The sequence below is a fragment of the Cloeon dipterum genome, chromosome 1 (genome assembly GCF_949628265.1).
Source record: "Cloeon dipterum chromosome 1, ieCloDipt1.1, whole genome shotgun sequence".
In the NCBI taxonomy this organism is placed as follows: Eukaryota; Metazoa; Arthropoda; class Insecta; order Ephemeroptera; family Baetidae; genus Cloeon; species Cloeon dipterum.
This window is the reverse complement of record NC_088786.1, coordinates 37,771,257-37,790,397: the sequence shown is the minus strand read 5'-3', so window position 1 is coordinate 37,790,397 and position 19,141 is coordinate 37,771,257. Positions and strand designations below refer to the sequence as shown.

At 49.8% G+C, this 19,141-nt stretch overlaps 3 protein-coding genes across 3 annotated transcripts; 1 reads left to right on the top strand and 2 right to left on the bottom strand.

Moving 5' to 3' along the window:
- The first annotated feature begins 35 nt into the window (after positions 1-35).
- On the top strand, positions 36-6,799 carry LOC135948311 (uncharacterized). The gene is made up of 13 exons (XM_065497520.1): positions 36-972; positions 1,040-1,792; positions 2,079-2,214; positions 2,281-2,380; positions 2,496-3,103; positions 3,193-3,264; positions 3,364-3,552; positions 3,608-3,865; positions 3,927-5,805; positions 5,929-6,105; positions 6,162-6,248; positions 6,298-6,519; positions 6,573-6,799. Exons 2-13 carry the CDS (start codon positions 1,151-1,153, stop codon positions 6,622-6,624), a joined length of 4,422 nt encoding a protein of 1,473 aa, XP_065353592.1. The 5' UTR covers positions 36-972; positions 1,040-1,150; the 3' UTR covers positions 6,625-6,799.
- A 10-nt stretch (positions 6,800-6,809) lies between these two features.
- LOC135948312 (putative helicase mov-10-B.2) lies at positions 6,810-9,719 on the bottom strand. Its single transcript, XM_065497521.1, has 9 exons — positions 9,539-9,719; positions 8,970-9,193; positions 8,679-8,917; positions 8,395-8,618; positions 8,073-8,337; positions 7,820-8,016; positions 7,666-7,768; positions 7,361-7,609; positions 6,810-7,297 (listed from the first exon to the last, which is right to left on the bottom strand). Exons 3-9 carry the CDS (start codon positions 8,910-8,912, stop codon positions 7,001-7,003), a joined length of 1,569 nt encoding a protein of 522 aa, XP_065353593.1. The 5' UTR covers positions 8,913-8,917; positions 8,970-9,193; positions 9,539-9,719; the 3' UTR covers positions 6,810-7,000.
- Positions 9,720-14,506: 4,787 nt separating this feature from the next.
- LOC135947957 (uncharacterized) lies at positions 14,507-16,040 on the bottom strand. The gene is made up of 5 exons (XM_065496972.1): positions 15,479-16,040; positions 15,320-15,381; positions 15,056-15,259; positions 14,924-14,998; positions 14,507-14,752 (listed from the first exon to the last, which is right to left on the bottom strand). Exons 1-5 carry the CDS (start codon positions 15,605-15,607, stop codon positions 14,713-14,715), a joined length of 510 nt encoding a protein of 169 aa, XP_065353044.1. The 5' UTR covers positions 15,608-16,040; the 3' UTR covers positions 14,507-14,712.
- Between the last annotated feature and the right edge of the window lie 3,101 nt (positions 16,041-19,141).

The window sequence follows — 19,141 nt, the reverse complement described above, 5'->3', positions numbered from 1 at the left end:
TTGAACTGTTGTAATTGACATTTCTACTCATTATATGACGGAAATTTACATACCTGTAGCCTCTTTCTGCACCCGAGGGACAAAGACGGACCGGAGATAGCGCGAGTGTCAAGAGTGAAAATTTTGCCGCCCTCAATGCAATGCTCCTTCACCGCATTCACTTGGGAGTGTTGGCCTGCTTTGCCGCATAGGCAGTGCTGCCGCCTAGCTAGGTGTTGATTTTGTTTTTCGCTCATGTTCCTTTGTTTCTTCCAAGTTCCAGTGCCTTTAGGCAAATTGTGATTGAAAGTTTTAGTAAATCTCATTCCTAGAACCGTCTCCCAGTTTCAATTAAAACGAATTAATTAGAAATTACACATTTTATTGTTCCACGAACGGTACGAAACCTTCGGAAGAAATCAGATTACATTGAATTTTAAATGCGGAAAATCAGTGCAGTGATTTTCGATAATTGTCTGTACTCCTGATGTGCTGCCTGAGCCTCCGCAGGCTTTCCTTGATAGTGGAAATGCTCGTGCAGTCCTCGCTGAAGTTCTCCTTCCTTGGGTCCGAGCTCGGAACACTCGATGCTACGTCACTGACGATGGCTGAAACCATGAGTGAGTCCAGAATGAGGGCACAGAAATTCAAAATTAATTTTGTTACTGACAGCAAATGGCGTGCATCGTAGGAGGATGGAGTTGTTGCAGGCCGTGTCCTTCTTCGATGCCGCAGGTGATAATGGCGGGTCCCGTGAAATGACGACACACGAGCCGCCACAACAGCTCCCGAGCTGACCGAGCGCCTCTCGAGCATAGATTGACATATTCCTTGTCGAGGAAGGCTGTCCCTTGACAACATTCTACAAATAAGACCTGAAAGCAATGCATGTTTGAGGGAGTTTGCAATTCTGACTGAGATTTTATTATTTTTGAATACCCTACGAGGCCAATAAAATTTTTCCCCTCCTAATTTTGAACAACTGACTCACTCGTAAGCAAATATTATAACATGTTTGAGCGTTGTGTTACAATATAATATTTTTTGTTGCGTCATTTAGTGAAAAATTATACTCGATGGAGGGACGGATAACCAAAATTTTACTAACCTTCGTTCCGTCCTTGCTGATGTCGCCAGGGGTTTTGAATTCCAACTGGTTTTGGAAAAAATCATGCTCTTTTCTAACTGGAAAGGGATGTTCGCACATTATATTACAATTACACCGGATTGTACGCGAAATTTGCTCACTTTCATGTCTCAGCGTGGCCATTTCCACTTCGCACTCGTACATTTGCCGCTGCGTAGCATTCTGAACTGCAACTTCCAAGTGGAGCACCTTCATCTGTGCATCGACCTCCATCCTCCTAGCGTCCTTGTAGGTCTCCCAAAGATTCTCTGGGATGGCTGGAATGACCTGAAATGGCGAGCAGTCCAACGTGTTGTGCCCCAGTACGCAGACATTGCATGGATAACAGCTCACCGTTTCCTCTTTCGCGAGGCAGTGGGTGCAGTTACACGGTTTCTTGGTCCGACGAAGCATATTGGAGGGCCAGATAGAAGCGGATGGCCGTTAGTTGCGATTTCCAAGTTGTGTGATTTGCACCTCGTGTCAAGTCAGAGTGATGCAACAATGGCCACGCTACTATCTGCAACTGGTAACAACTGGAGAACTGATTTTCGCGCCAGGCCCTTCTGGCAGTGGATGTGCAGTGGATCTGCAGTGGATGTGCAGCGGATGTGCAATGCCCTTGCGGATTTACGCGCCAAGCAACACGCGCCCCGCTCAATCGGTTCAGCCATGCAGTCCGACAAGGTGAGAATTTTCTGAAATCGAGAATTTCAACAATTTCTTGAGCCATCCTCATAAGGAAAGCAGTTACTAGCGACCTGAAAAAGCATCTCTGCTTGGGACTTGCACGTTTCATCGATTTGGACCGTCAATTTTCTAAAAATAATTGTTCTTTCGCTTGTTTGCGATCCGTGAAGTGAATGATTTTTTAAAATTGTCATCTGCTTCTAATTTCTCGAACGCAATCAATTGTCAATCTAGCTTTCGCAGTATCATTTAAGAATTTAATTAACTGTTCCGATTTGCGCAGTTCAAGTTCATGGTGCTGGTCAGTACTGAGGGTGTTGTGTCACTGAAGAAGATTGAAAAAAATGCGATCCCCCCGACCTTTAATGACGTTGTCAAGAACAAAGATGGCCATGACAGTTTGGTTGTCTTCTCTGGCGGTAAGAACATTCCGTTTTGAGAATTAATTCCAAGTAAGGTGCACGAAACAATTCATTCTTTATCAGAGTCTGGCGCCGCCTTCAGCGTTCTGAGCAAGACGAAGAACGATGCAGTGAAGATCAGCCGCTACCAAACGAAGTTGATTGCAATGCTCGCCTCCCGAGTGTAAGTTGTCCGTTTACTTGGCAATCGCTGTAAACTCATTTTGATGTGCTGAATGCCGCTGCCAACAAAATTAATGTAATGAACCGAATAAAATAAAATAATTCATTTCGCACAGTTCTCGGCAGTCTGTTGGCGCCCGGATGACTTCGGAGCCGCCTCTAGAGGTGCCTCTTCCTAAGGTTGTGCCTGCGCCACAACCTACACCTGGCCAGCAGGTGCCAGCTTTGTCAACTCCTGGCGCCAGCATGGGACAGTTTGGTCGAACAAGTGATTTCCTGCCTCGCGCACTGCTCGATTCCCCTCCAATGGACTATGAGTACGCTAGACTGATGAGTCCTGTGCCACCTGGTGGCCAGTGTGGGAGACATCTGCCTTCGAGTGAAGAACCCGCCATCGCGCACTCTACAAAATCGGCCGAGTTTGGCAGTGCTAGGCGCGCACACACCCAAGGAAGCCGATCCCTCGTGTCGCGTTCGTTTGTAGTCGAACCAGTAGCGGGATGCAGCGGGTGGAAGCCGGTCGAGAGGAAGAAGCCTCGTCCGTTGGAAGGCCCTGATGTTGCAATCCCAAGATGGGGCGCCGCTCACAAATCCATCCGAGCCGGCTTCGACGAGTCGTCAACAGACACAGCAGAGTCGGATGACTCCTCGTCGCAAGAAATGACAGATGAGGCGGCTGCCAGCCGAGTTTCGAAGCCGCAGGGAAACCAGGCGGCTATAATTGGTAATAGTCTTTCCGAGGGAATAATTGCGTCTATCTACGGTTCCTCGGCTTCCTGGACTGAAAGTACATTTAAAATTTCCACTTTTTAGCTCGGACTGATCAACAAACACCTGAGAAGAAAGTGATCAATGACGCGGTGCCTGCGACGCCAGGCAATGAGTGTAAGTAATACCTCCATCTTCCTGGTGGTTCTTGCAAATTCATTCCGCGATTAAAAGAATGAAACACCAGTTCTAACACGCGTTGTATTTGCATTTCAGTGCCCCATGACAAGTTGCACTTAATCAAGATTACTTTCTTCTCTATGGAAAGGAAGAATGACATGCCCGACTTCTTCCTCATCGCAGACAGCCAGTCCCCAGGACTGCAGTCGCTTCCTGAGCTGCATCGGCTGACCCAGGACAGAAGTGGTGATCCGAAGGTTCTCCGTAAGGCTGAAATCGTCTACAGTGAGTATTGCAACCAAGTAAACTCTCCTTGGAGTGTGAAGATGCAATTTTTCAGGCCAGCTGTACATCACAACAGAGGCCCTTTATGCACTGATGAATGAACTGCTCTCTGCGGACCAACTGCTAGCACAGTCTGTGCCACCAGGCGCCACTTTCCTGACATCTACCTTTCAATCCCTGGATATTGATCCTGCAGAGGGAGTGGTATACATCTTTGGCGTGCATGCTGGCACGGAGTGGCGAGCATTCGACCTGTTCAGCGGGGTACTGAAGAAACACACGAGAAAAGTTTACGAAACATTCACAAAAGCGGGTAGGCAATGTAAAAATAATGACTGCAGTTTTTTCTTACGGTACCAACTGTCCAATTGCAGCTGGTTCGAGAAGATTTGCCGCCATGGGCGGTTCATGCCTTACTCTGTCCCCTCACAAGAAGGTGAAGACCACGCCCGTCAAGATCTTGGCTCTTGCCGCCGGCGTGAAAAAGAACCAATATTGCTATTTCTGCGGAAAGAACTTTAGGGGGAACATCATGAGGCATCTGCGGTTGGGCCACATGCAGGAGCCAGAAATCCAAGATCTGTACGCTGCGAAGCCATCCGCGGAACGAATGAGAGCTTTCTTCAGTGAATTGCGGCTCCTTGGTAACGAGCAGCACAACGCCACAGTATTGCAGTGCAGGCAGGGCACGCTGGTACCGTCGCGGCGCAGCCAGACAGCCAGCGTTCGCACAACAAACAAGTGCCCCTACTGCCTGACACTTCACACGAGCCGCAATTTCAAGAGGCACTTGCAGATTTGCCGCACTCGGCGAGGCGTTGAGGCCCGAGAACCAGCACCACCGGTTGACCTGCTCGAGTTGAACCGCATTGAGCAACTCCGGACAAATTTGGACCAGAGCTACACGGTTGCGGTGGACAAAATCCTTAACAACATGCGTGACAAAAGGATCGCCAGCTTCATCATCACAGATGATCAGCTGGTGATCAGAGTGGTAAAAAATTTTGGCCTGCAGCAGGAAACTGGCAACAACGGAGTGCAAATCAGCCGGAGGAATATCCGCCTTCTCTACGCTTTGTACACCGCTTTCAAGGTGCATGCAGAAATCCCTGGATTAGTAACCTCGCTGAGGGACATCTGCAAGCGGTCCGTTTGGCAGGGGCTTCCCAGTAACCGACCGGCAAGCAAGACTGACCGAATCATCGAGGTCATCCACACCATCTGCGGCGGTGAGGAAAACAGGGTAGATTTCAAGCGGCCCAATGACGTCATGACGCTCAGCTCACTCATCAGACAAGTAGCGAGTGAGTTGCAGCAGGAGCGGTTCGAGGACGAAGCCGAGCGTAAATTGTGGACCGAAGAGTGCCGGTTGCTGATCGAATACCTGGAAACTAAGAGGTACCGTATTTATACGACAACAAGGGCTGCAAAGCAGAAGAAAAACAGCGAGAAGCTCCACAAGACGCACGTGTCACCCCACGACCTGCAACTCTACAACGCGCACCTTGAAGGAATGTGCAGCTACCACCACATTCACCTGCAGAAAGCGAAGAAAGAGTCAGAGTTTGAGTGTCACTACAAGGCGTTGGCAACACATTTGAACCTGGCTTTCTGTTCCTTCAACGCTCGCAGGGCGACTGAGGGAAGCTTCGTTACTCTGCAGAACTATGAGGAGAGAAACAATTACTCGGGGAAGAACAGCGATGCGCTATCAAAAGCGCAACAAGAACTGGCCGAGCGGTACGACGTGCTTACCTCCACCGGGAAAGGGTCTACCAAAGTTCTTTCCCTCTTAAAACCAGAATGGCGCGACTACTTCACAACCCTGTCTGACAAAGGAGTGCGTGCTGCGGCGGGCATTCCGGAGAGTTGCATTTACCTGTTCGGCACGAAAAACGGAAAACCGATGGACGTGAGAGGGCCGCAGAAAGCAGCTGCTGAAGCGTGCCTTGCAGAACGACCTGATGACCTCAGGGCGCGTGCCATCAGGACGACCTTCGCGACAACTTTGGGCCAGATGGAGCTTAGCGGACCTTCAAAGAAGCTCCTGTGCCTGTTGATGGGACACTCAATCACGGTCCACGACCAGTACTACGATCTTCCGACGGGCCTTGGTTTCAATCTGATGGTCGGCAGAGCACTAGAGATTTTCCAAGATGGTAACATTCAAAAGCACAAGGGAACCACCTTGGAACAGGCAGCAGAGATCAGAACAACCGCTGCCCAACCGGACAATGCTGACCCGGAAGACGAGTAAGTGTATTTCCCGTAAACAAAACTTGGACAGCCGCCTATGATTTACCGGCTGAAAAAAATCTTCTTCCACGTTTCCCCCTATTCCACGTATTAACATTACCTTTCTCCTTCTTCCATCAGCTTCAGCATCGAGGACCTCCAAGATGCCATTCTCTTTGAGGACGTGGATGAGGAAGCCGCAGAGGCAGAGCTTGCTGTGAAACCACAGCCGACTAAACCACGGCGGGGACGCAAACCCGGGAGCAAGAACAAGGTCAGAGCTCCGAATAAACCGACGCTACGCAAGAAAACGAAAAAGTATAACAAGGGATCTTGATGGCTGGATGAGTAACTTATAATGATCACTTTAACAGAGCAGCGCAGTCCGAAAGTGAGGCAGAAGAAACTGAAACGAGCAGCAATGAGTCCGCCGCAGAGACCAACATCTCGGCTGATTCAGGGTAATTTAATTCAACTGACTAGATTCGCAAAGCTAACACCACCTTACAGATCCGTGCATGAAACTAGCAATGCAGAAGCGCAGGTACAGGTTCCCACGTTGACGGTGCCACAGAAACGACGCCCAGGCCGACCGCGGGGCTCCAAGAACAAAACTGTTGCCAAAGGAAAGGAAGCATCTGCCCCTGTGACGGCAGACAGTGACGCTGCTGCTGACATCTCAAACCAGGAAAAACGGTTTCCCAAGAAGCGCGCAAGTTCCAGCATTACCAGGTATTTCTTATAGAAGTGTTGAAACAAATTCAGTTAACTCAATGTTTCTCCAGGGTTTCAAGTTTGCCTGAGAAGAAAAGAGGACGCCCAAAGAAAGTTCAGTAATATTCTAACTAGAAGTTTTGTTTGTTGCCAACCAATGCCCAGTTATGTAAGGATCACGCTTTATTCTCCTTTCATTTGTTACCAATTGTTACTTCCTCCTCTGTTAAATGCTCATGTGAATGGTTGTGCCTAGGAAGTACGTGTAATAAAAACCGTCAACCAGTTATTTCAAGGATTCACTAGTTTATGTGTCTAAGGTCACCAAGTATGGTCAGTTCAAAATACATTATATATCATTACATGTAAAATAAGGTTATCAAAATTCATAAGATTAGTATCAAAAACAGTGTCGAGGTAATTATTCAAAGGGAAGCGTTTCACGCCATATGAAATCACCAATAAGTCCCGAAAAGTTGGAAATAAATAAGTAGCATGTTTAGAACTGTGCCGGGAGGGGTTCAGCCCTGGTTGGGAGGATTCCCCAAAAGCCAACACCACTCCTGATGAAGTGGGCCCTGGAGCCTACCAGGATCACGATCTCCTTGGCACGGCTGATCAGAACATTGACCCTGTTTGGCTCCCTCAAGAAGCCCACCCCATGATCACGCGCGTTGTCTTCTCCACGGTCGCTTCGTACCAGTGACACCACAATTACAGGCCGCTCCTGGCCTATCACCTCGTCCGCAGTGAAGACAGTGATGTCACGGGGGAGCTTCTCCCGGAGCACCGCCACCTGAAACATAGACGAAGAATTATCAACATTGCACCACTAGTTACAATTCGGCACACAACATACCTGCTTACGGTACGGTGCAAGCACCGTAACCTGTTGGGGGGGGATGCACCGGCACAGCGAGTCCACCACGGACACCACAGCGTCGGCTTCCACTACGTTGAAGAGGGACCTGGTGAGGGGGTCGCGTTGCATTGCACCATCAATGTCCACCCAGCGGATGGCGCTCTGGTTCGCGTCGAGTCCCAGTCTCTCCAGCCCGAAACGCAGCAGCAGCAGGCTGTTGGAGGGGAGGCTAGCTGGGCCAGGGATCTGAAATGCAAAACAAAAGTCATAACAAAACAGTCACTCGAGCATGTCATGCTTACCATCAGTCCGTTGTAAAACAGGCAGGAGACCTCCCTCACCAACTTCTCGTGGGCCCGATAGTTGAGACGCAGCATCACACCAAGCCCCTCCTTCGGCCTCAATCTGAAACATGATTAGGTAATTACCGTTCCATCCAGCCTCAATGCTACTTACCCATCATCCTCGAAGAATCCACTGTCGGCGGCCAAATCGAACAGACTGTACTTGCCATGCATGCTTTCGGCCACCTTGCTGAAACAGCGTGGCCGAAGCTGCTTCCGGTCCCCGGCAAGCACAGTCTGCACAGGCTCTCCATTCGCCGTCAGAGCCGCAAAGGCCTCTCCCAGCTTGATGTAGGCTGCCTCGTCCAGCTGAAAAAAAAATGAAATGTAATCAAAACAAAATTGTACAATTGATTAAAACTTACCAGCAACAGAAGGGGCGGTGGATTCCTCTCACCAAGGGTCAGCCCGATGCGAGCAATGGCGATGGGGGTCCCGATGACCACGCTGGTGGTGATGAGGTGTTGCATCCGGGAAGCTCGCTGCGAGATGTCTCTGAGGGGGTCGGTCCCCTTCACGTGCTCATGCTCCGAGTAGAGGCGCACCAGTTGCTCGCTCCTCATTCCCAACCGCAACAACCTTTCGGCGGTCGACCGAACCCCCAGGTTGGACGGGACCACGTAGTAGATGCTGAAAACAAAGGAAAATCAATTAGTTAACAAGTTACACAAACCAATAAGATCTCACAGAGCGTCAAGTGTCCTCTTCTCCTTGTGGTGGGTAGCCAACTGAAGCACGACCTCGTCCAAGGTTGCGGATTTTCCCGTTCCTGGGGGGCCGACCAGCAGGTATGGGACGTGGGGCCGCCTGTGCTCCAGGATCTCCACCACAGCCCTCCTCTGCTCCTGGTTGAGCATCTCGTCCATGAATCCCTCTCCTCGCTTCAGCGCTGCAAGATGGTGGTCGTCAACCTGCGGCAGAAACAATTGGGTCAGTAAAGCTATCAACACACAATCAAAGTGATTTCTCACCAGTGGGATGCCGCACTCCTTTGTTCCCAAGCCACCTCCCTGGAAGTAGTCGGCAAGGGCACTCAATCCATCGACGGAGCCGGTGACCCTAAGACGGTGCCCCACCAAGGTTGGCAGGAACTGCAGGCGGCACCGCTGGTTCCACAGGGCAACAAGGAGCTCCCGGTCCAACAGCTTGGCTCCGTCACCCTCGGTGAGCGTAACTGTCCCACGGTCATGGCTCCTCACCAGCATCTTGCCTGCAGTTGCAACAATTACACCTAAGCAGTCAATTAAAAAAATGATACGTACCACCAACGGGCCTGCCGCCAATAACCTCGAGCTGACACCACTCGCCAACAGTTGCTTCGAGGCAGACGTAGACTTCAGGTGTCGGCTCCACTTCCAGTCGTGCCTCCCATACAGCTCGTCGGTCTGGTCGGCCTTGGTCAATGCATGTCACCTTGGCAATGCCACCAGCTCTGTCCAGGAGGGTCTCCAGCTTCGCGAGGTCGAGGTACAGGCCGGTGATGACGCTGGAGAAAAACAATTATTTCAAAAGGATACCACAACAATCGTTTCCCCACATATCATACATCCCCCGCAAAATGAAAATTGCTCAGCAACCATTTCAGCTACCACCTAAATGCACAGACACACACACACACACACACACACACACACACACACACCACATTGGCACACTGGGTTAAATCATTTTCAGCAAATCGTACAGGAGTAAAACAATTTCACATTTCCACCTGCTAAACGTTAGGTCACGCAGAAAAGCATTACCACTCAGTCGGTCAACCACAAGCAAAAGGAACACCGCAGGCAAGCACACCGGGAGGGCACGCTGCTATCGAACAGCTCGTACTAACCCTGCCTTCCTCCCAACTCCTTCGCCACCCAGCTCGGTCGCCAACCACTCTCCAACTGCCAGCTTCGAGGTGTTTGGCGGCTAGCAGGGCGCCCAGGGCAACCGCCTCTCACTGCAGCATGCCCCAGAGGTGCTCCAGCCTTGGCACGGCTGCTGGCGGGACGTCTCAGACTGACTGCTGCACCTCTCGTGCCACCGTCTGGACTCTCACATGCCTGAAATCAAAGTGAATCAGTCACAGCGCACAAAAAACACAACATGGCGCAATAAGGAAGGCCACAGCTGAATGCCAAACACATTTTGCACATGCAAAACAGTTTTCACTCACCCCACACGCAGACAACTCCTTCGCCACCCAGCTCGGTCGCCAACCACTCTCCAACTGCCAGCTTCGAGGTGTTTGGCGGCTAGCAGGGCGCCCAGGGCAACCGCCTCTCACTGCAGCATGCCCCAGAGGTGCTCCTGGGGACTCCCAGCCTTGGCAAGGCTGCTGGCGGGGCGTCTCAGACTGACTGCTGCACCTCTCGTGCCACCGTCTGGACTCTCACATGCCTGAAATCAAAGTGAATCAGTCACAGCGCACAAAAAACACAACATGGCGCAATAAGGAAGGCCACAGCTGAATGCCAAACACATATTGCACATGCAAAACAGTTTTCACTCACCCCACACGCAGACAACTCCTTCGCCACCCAGCTCGGTCGCCAACCACTCTCCAACTGCCAGCTTCGAGGTGTTTGGCGGCTAGCAGGGCGCCCAGGGCAACCGCCTCTCACTGCAGCATGCCCCAGAGGTGCTCCTGGGGACTCCCAGCCTTGGCAAGGCTGCTGGCGGGGCGTCTCAGACTGACTGCTGCACCTCTCGTGCCACCGTCTGGACTCTCACATGCCTGAAATCAAAGTGAATCAGTCACAGCGCACAAAACACACAACATGGCGCAATAAGGAAGGCCACAGCTGAATGCCAAACACATATTGCACATGCAAAACAGTTTTCACTCACCCCACACGCAGACAACTCCTTCGCCACCCAGCTCGGTCGCCAACCACTCTCCAACTGCCAGCTTCGAGGTGTTTGGCGGCTAGCAGGGCGCCCAGGGCAACCGCCTCTCACTGCAGCATGCCCCAGAGGTGCTCCTGGGGACTCCCAGCCTTGGCAAGGCTGCTGGCGGGGCGTCTCAGACTGACTGCTGCACCTCTCGTGCCACCGTCTGGACTCTCACATGCCTGAAATCAAAGTGAATCAGTCACAGCGCACAAAAAACACAACATGGCGCAATAAGGAAGGCCACAGCTGAATGCCAAACACATTTTGCACATGCAAAACAGTTTTCACTCACCCCACACGCAGACAACTCCGTCGCCACCCAGCTCGGTCGCCAACCACTCTCCAACTGCCAGCTTCGAGGTGTTTGGCGGCTAGCAGGGCGCCCAGGGCAACCGCCTCTCACTGCAGCATGCCCCAGAGGTGCTCCAGCCTTGGCACGGCTGCTGGCGGGGCGTCTCAGACTGACTGCTGCACCTCTCGTGCCACCGTCTGGACTCAGACATGCCTGAAATCAAAGTGAATCAGTCACAGCGCACAAAAAACACAACATGGCGCAATAAGGAAGGCCACAGCTGAATGCCAAACACATTTTGCACATGCAAAACAGTTTTCACTCACCCCACACGCAGACAACTCCTTCGCCACCCAGCTCGGTCGCCAACCACTCTCCAACTGCCAGCTTCGAGGTGTTTGGCGGCTAGCAGGGCGCCCAGGGCAACCGCCTCTCACTGCAGCATGCCCCAGAGGTGCTCCAGCCTTGGCACGGCTGCTGGCGGGACGTCTCAGACTGACTGCTGCACCTCTCGTGCCACCGTCTGGACTCTCACATGCCTGAAATCAAAGTGAATCAGTCACAGCGCACAAAAAACACAACATGGCGCAATAAGGAAGGCCACAGCTGAATGCCAAACACATTTTGCACATGCAAAACAGTTTTCACTCACCCCACACGCAGACAACTCCTTCGCCACCCAGCTCGGTCGCCAACCACTCTCCAACTGCCAGCTTCGAGGTGTTTGGCGGCTAGCAGGGCGCCCAGGGCAACCGCCTCTCACTGCAGCATGCCCCAGAGGTGCTCCTGGGGACTCCCAGCCTTGGCAAGGCTGCTGGCGGGGCGTCTCAGACTGACTGCTGCACCTCTCGTGCCACCGTCTGGACTCTCACATGCCTGAAATCAAAGTGAATCAGTCACAGCGCACAAAAAACACAACATGGCGCAATAAGGAAGGCCACAGCTGAATGCCAAACACATATTGCACATGCAAAACAGTTTTCACTCACCCCACACGCAGACAACTCCTTCGCCACCCAGCTCGGTCGCCAACCACTCTCCAACTGCCAGCTTCGAGGTGTTTGGCGGCTAGCAGGGCGCCCAGGGCAACCGCCTCTCACTGCAGCATGCCCCAGAGGTGCTCCTGGGGACTCCCAGCCTTGGCAAGGCTGCTGGCGGGGCGTCTCAGACTGACTGCTGCACCTCTCGTGCCACCGTCTGGACTCTCACATGCCTGAAATCAAAGTGAATCAGTCACAGCGCACAAAAAACACAACATGGCGCAATAAGGAAGGCCACAGCTGAATGCCAAACACATTTTGCACATGCAAAACAGTTTTCACTCACCCCACACGCAGACAACTCCTTCGCCACCCAGCTCGGTCGCCAACCACTCTCCAACTGCCAGCTTCGAGGTGTTTGGCGGCTAGCAGGGCGCCCAGGGCAACCGCCTCTCACTGCAGCATGCCCCAGAGGTGCTCCAGCCTTGGCACGGCTGCTGGCGGGACGTCTCAGACTGACTGCTGCACCTCTCGTGCCACCGTCTGGACTCAGACATGCCTGAAATCAAAGTGAATCAGTCACAGCGCACAAAAAACACAACATGGCGCAATAAGGAAGGCCACAGCTGAATGCCAAACACATTTTGCACATGCAAAACAGTTTTCACTCACCCCACACGCAGACAACTCCGTCGCCACCCAGCTCGGTCGCCAACCACTCTCCAACTGCCAGCTTCGAGGTGTTTGGCGGCTAGCAGGGCGCCCAGGGCAACCGCCTCTCACTGCAGCATGCCCCAGAGGTGCTCCTGGGGACTCCCAGCCTTGGCAAGGCTGCTGGCGGGGCGTCTCAGACTGACTGCTGCACCTCTCGTGCCACCGTCTGGACTCTCACATGCCTGAAATCAAAGTGAATCAGTCACAGCGCACAAAAAACACAACATGGCGCAATAAGGAAGGCCACAGCTGAATGCCAAACACATTTTGCACATGCAAAACAGTTTTCACTCACCCCACACGCAGACAACTCCTTCGCCACCCAGCTCGGTCGCCAACCACTCTCCAACTGCCAGCTTCGAGGTGTTTGGCGGCTAGCAGGGCGCCCAGGGCAACCGCCTCTCACTGCAGCATGCCCCAGAGGTGCTCCTGGGGACTCCCAGCCTTGGCAAGGCTGCTGGCGGGGCGTCTCAGACTGACTGCTGCACCTCTCGTGCCACCGTCTGGACTCTCACATGCCTGAAATCAAAGTGAATCAGTCACAGCGCACAAAAAACACAACATGGCGCAATAAGGAAGGCCACAGCTGAATGCCAAACACATATTGCACATGCAAAACAGTTTTCACTCACCCCACACGCAGACAACTCCTTCGCCACCCAGCTCGGTCGCCAACCACTCTCCAACTGCCAGCTTCGAGGTGTTTGGCGGCTAGCAGGGCGCCCAGGGCAACCGCCTCTCACTGCAGCATGCCCCAGAGGTGCTCCTGGGGACTCCCAGCCTTGCCAAGGCTGCTGGCGGGGCGTCTCAGACTGACTGCTGCACCTCTCGTGCCACCGTCTGGACTCTCACATGCCTGAAATCAAAGTGAATCAGTCACAGCGCACAAAAAACACAACATGGCGCAATAAGGAAGGCCACAGCTGAATGCCAAACACATTTTGCACATGCAAAACAGTTTTCACTCACCCCACACGCAGACAACTCCTTCGCCACCCAGCTCGGTCGCCAACCACTCTCCAACTGCCAGCTTCGAGGTGTTTGGCGGCTAGCAGGGCGCCCAGGGCAACCGCCTCTCACTGCAGCATGCCCCAGAGGTGCTCCAGCCTTGGCACGGCTGCTGGCGGGGCGTCTCAGACTGACTGCTGCACCTCTCGTGCCACCGTCTGGACTCAGACATGCCTGAAATCAAAGTGAATCAGTCACAGCGCACAAAAAACACAACATGGCGCAATAAGGAAGGCCACAGCTGAATGCCAAACACATTTTGCACATGCAAAACAGTTTTCACTCACCCCACACGCAGACAACTCCGTCGCCACCCAGCTCGGTCGCCAACCACTCTCCAACTGCCAGCTTCGAGGTGTTTGGCGGCTAGCAGGGCGCCCAGGGCAACCGCCTCTCACTGCAGCATGCCCCAGAGGTGCTCCTGGGGACTCCCAGCCTTGGCAAGGCTGCTGGCGGGGCGTCTCAGACTGACTGCTGCACCTCTCGTGCCACCGTCTGGACTCTCACATGCCTGAAATCAAAGTGAATCAGTCACAGCGCACAAAAAACACAACATGGCGCAATAAGGAAGGCCACAGCTGAATGCCAAACACATTTTGCACATGCAAAACAGTTTTCACTCACCCCACACGCAGACAACTCCTTCGCCACCCAGCTCGGTCGCCAACCACTCTCCAACTGCCAGCTTCGAGGTGTTTGGCGGCTAGCAGGGCGCCCAGGGCAACCGCCTCTCACTGCAGCATGCCCCAGAGGTGCTCCTGGGGACTCCCAGCCTTGGCAAGGCTGCTGGCGGGGCGTCTCAGACTGACTGCTGCACCTCTCGTGCCACCGTCTGGACTCTCACATGCCTGAAATCAAAGTGAATCAGTCACAGCGCACAAAAAACACAACATGGCGCAATAAGGAAGGCCACAGCTGAATGCCAAACACATATTGCACATGCAAAACAGTTTTCACTCACCCCACACGCAGACAACTCCTTCGCCACCCAGCTCGGTCGCCAACCACTCTCCAACTGCCAGCTTCGAGGTGTTTGGCGGCTAGCAGGGCGCCCAGGGCAACCGCCTCTCACTGCAGCATGCCCCAGAGGTGCTCCAGCCTTGGCACGGCTGCTGGCGGGACGTCTCAGACTGACTACTGCACCTCTCGTGCCACCGTCTGGACTCTGACATGCCTGAAAATAAATCCATTCGGACACACATACACACACACACACTCACACATCTGGGAAAAGAACAATTGGTTATATTATAATTAAACAAATTATGCTGCATGCCTCCAGACATCCTTCAATCACCTGCCAGGTAAAGAAACTGAAAGTACAACCCTTCGTCTACAATCCTACCTTGGCAAGAGCATTGATCGATCCCCACGGAATACCCAATTTTCGATCCCTAGCAGATTCAGGTGATCTTCGTACCTACATAACACCATTCATGTCTTTTAAAATTGAAATACGTCTCCCATGACCACTTACGAATACTCCAGTTCCGATTCGGCATCCTTTACGTACGCCGGAATCATTGCCAAATCGTGCATCCTAATGCTACGGCGCGATACAAATAGATGCCGGCCCTCGTGCGTTGTCCGGACCCTGGAATCCAGGGTATGATATTGGTTTTGTCTTTCTCGGCACCTCCGGTTCAGATCGCGGTAGCCCTGCTGGCTTTCCGGGAGCCGCCTGAAACGATGTAGCATGCTAAATAACCCACCCATCTACAAATACATTCCATCTACTTACATTCCCAAACCGGACCCCTCGATTTTCCCAATCTGCACTGCAGAAAAACAACCAGGGAGCACCTGTAAACATTCCAAAACCAATGTCACCCTTCAATTACTAACCTCCATCAGCTAATACACTACAAACAGCATGCAAATAATCAGGGACAACACTTACCGCACTGAAACCAGGCAGCCGCTCGTTCGCGCATCGCCTCTTGTCCAACTCATCCTTCTGTATCGCGTCCTTCACACGACTCAGGTCGAACCTCCAGTCCAGGGAGCACTGATCACGCCCGTTTTCCATTCCAAAAAGCACTCAAAACACACGAAATAATAAAAAATGCACCCGCACGCGGTCTAAAAACGCTGACAACGAAGCACAAAATGGTGGTGCGGATGCCGATGCTCAGTTGTTTCAGCGATGCAGCACCCACCTCCAACTCGGTGATCCCGTATAAAAAACCGGTTACGATTATTGCGCAACGGTTCTTCCGGCCGGTGAACGCGTCGCGAACCGAAATAGTAGCTCCGCCCAGTACCGCCCCACCACAGGCCACGCCTAAGTGCTGCCAACCTAAGAAATCGTTTGTTTATGTATTTTTCGCGTGATGCCATAAGTGACTGTCACTTATAGCATCTTTTCCGTCACTTATGGCATCTTTGATAGGATGCTATAAGTGACAGAATTTTAACAACAGATGCCACAAGTGACAGAAATGATGCTATAAGTGACACTACTCAAATACTTAAACTAAACACGTGTAAAAATATATTTCACAAGAGTTAATATTGATCTAAAAATTAAAAATGGTTTTCAGCAAAAATTTTATCAAATTTACTCATTTTGCTAAAAATATAGATTTCTTTGCGTTTAGGAACATAATAAGAAACCGATTATTTGATAGATTTTTTGCCTAGAAACCGATTATTTGCCTCTAATTTCCCGACTATAATAATCGATTATTTCTTTGCTAAATCGACTATTTTTGAACATCCCTAGTTATCTTCTTCTTACATGCTTAACTACCGTGCTTACAAACTACTCCATATCTTTTTTCTTACAGGAGCCTCCCAGCCTATTGGACGTGGCAATCAAAGCAGTAATGAAAAACGCTGATAAATATGACAAGGATCTTCTAAAGGCCATTAGTGTTGGTAAGCAAAGCAATATAGTATATGGGCCCACTTCGGCTTTGCTCTTTCCAGAGTTAAGTCTTAACACGGTGCATGTCAGAAGTGCGTGCCCTTTCTCACTTTTTTCACCTTTTGACTGGTCATTTATTGTGATATAATTGACAAACACATTACGTATGGTATATGATATTTTAGTGAGAATAAACAAATATATATAATGTCGAAAAATTATGGAATAAACAAATTTCGAAATTTGAGTTGCTTTTAAAGTTCAAGAAAAAATTATTGGAACATAATGTCAGTTACACTATTTTCGTTTAACGTAAGAACAATTACCATAGTAGTCCGTTGACTCCAATTTTTAAGGCAATCAGTGGATTGTCCAAGTGATGGGAGTTTTTATTAAGCAATTCTAGCATCTAAAACTCGTCACCTAATGTCAGTGATGACAAATAGAATGGTAATTAGATCTTTGTAGCGTTTCAAATGACCTCTGTGCGTGGAGGCGAAATGATGGCCACATATTGGGCCCCATGGTATCCGCTCAGCGGTGTTCTTGGCCATTCAGTGTACAGAAGTTTAAAGAAAAATTATATGACGTTAAAACTGTATCACATAAGTCAAATTAATTGAAGAATTTATTAATTTTCAGAACCAGTTCGACAGAAGATTCTTAAAGAACTTAATGAGATCGATCTTTTCGAATGTGATGGTAAAGGATATCACGATGACAAACTATGGCCAATTCTGCCTTTCCTGATCAAATCTAAATCCTACACTAAACTTGACATCGCCCTTGATAAGTGGCCGGGCATGTGCTGCAGTTACGCTATTGTGACCAACTCTAGCTTTCAAGAGGTAAATTCATGAATTAAATACTTAAAAATTAGAAAATAAAAACATTTACGATTTCAGTTCATCAGGTGTTTGGGGGCGAACACTCCAAACCTGAGGGAATTAAGAATCAATGTACGAAACGCCGGACATCAATTTTCACTCAAAGAACGCGAATTAACTTCGATTCTTCAGCTGAAAAATTTGGCCATCCTTGAGATAAGCTGGGACGTTTGTGTCCCTATGTCAGGAATTTCCGCCATTTCTCATCGATGCGAAAATTTGACAAGAATTCAAGCATTGGCTGTCACAAATGACGTGGGATATTCAAGTGTCACCTTCAGGAATGACTTCGTACACGTCGAGGCGCGTTGTTTAGAACGTGGGAAGCTCATGTTGGAGATGAACACTACGATGCCAACATGGGACCCGAAATTCGCAGAGAGCAAACAATACACCTATATGCTGCTAGCGCCTCGTCAAATCTCGGATTTAAGTTTCGTTCATTTGTTTGCTGAAAGGATTACGGAAATAGAAGTAAGAAATTTTTTTCCTTTTTACCGACATGACTAAATTTAAGCAAACACTTTATAAATTAATTATCATTGTTAAATTTTAGATATATGCCCCTGGACTGGAGGATATTGAAGAAATGGTCGACTTCACGCATCTTCCCCAAATAAAATACGCACATCTTGAATTCAACCGTAAAATGGCGCACGCCTTCAGGTCTTTCGTGAAAAACGCAGAGACACTTCAGGAGTTGACTATTAGCGGTATTCATACCAAGGACAACATTACCTTTGGCGAAATATTCAGTCTCTGCCCTAACCTTCAGTCGCTGAGATTAGATTGTTGCATATTTTCTGGGAATGACGCACCTGTCGATGCGATGCGCAAACTGAAACGATTCGGATGGTCTTCTATAAGCCTGTAAGTACTTTTTGTCTTAAAATATTTTTCAATTATTCAGTAGCAATGAAACGTTTAATATCCTGCCTGGTAGGTATTTTATGCTTATTACAAACGAGGGTACAGGATTTTGTGAATTTGTCAGCCAACTTTAAATTGTAACCCTGTAACCTTTGATTTTAAAAAGTTTCTTTTGGTTTTTATTTTTTATTCGCCGTATATCTAAACAATAGAAAAAACACGAAAGGGAAGGCAGGCAGGGTCCATGTTAAAATTTCAATAAACTGACGAATTTTTCATTCTTGTGTGCCTCATAAAACATATTATTAATTTCCAATCATTGCAGGGATTCATCTGAATGCTTCGCTTTCTCAAGCATTTTGTCTGCACCGCTGCTGGAATACATCGAAATCGACCTTCCCAATATCGACTTCAGCGACAACGCCACCGTCATTGCTCGGATTGAAAGACGCGAAATTTTGCAAAATCTGAAGGTATGTAGAATGGATATTGAGCGGCTCAATTCCCACGATAGAAACGATGTAAACTTTCCAATATACTCCAAAAGTTACAGGAAAAGTTACAGCGAGTTAAAAAACGCAATTGATAAAGCAATTTCTGCTTAATCGTCGATACACAATATCGATTGCCTATTTTTAATATTAAAATAAAAATGTTGTACCCAATATAAATTTTTATTAAATTACCTCTATACCTTCTTCCTTTTTATGCAATTTATACAAAAGATAAAAGCAATTCAGCTACGGTTGACTGAATAAAAATTGACAATTTTTCCTGAACACATTAAAACCGACCAAAGAGCTCTTTGCCTGAGTTTACGTCTCTTGGATTTTGCAAGTAGCTGCTGAATCACGTTCTTTACATGCATCAAACGTTTTTTAAGCAACGTTAGCTTGAGAGTTCCACAAATATACTCCTGGGCAATTTTGCGCACGTC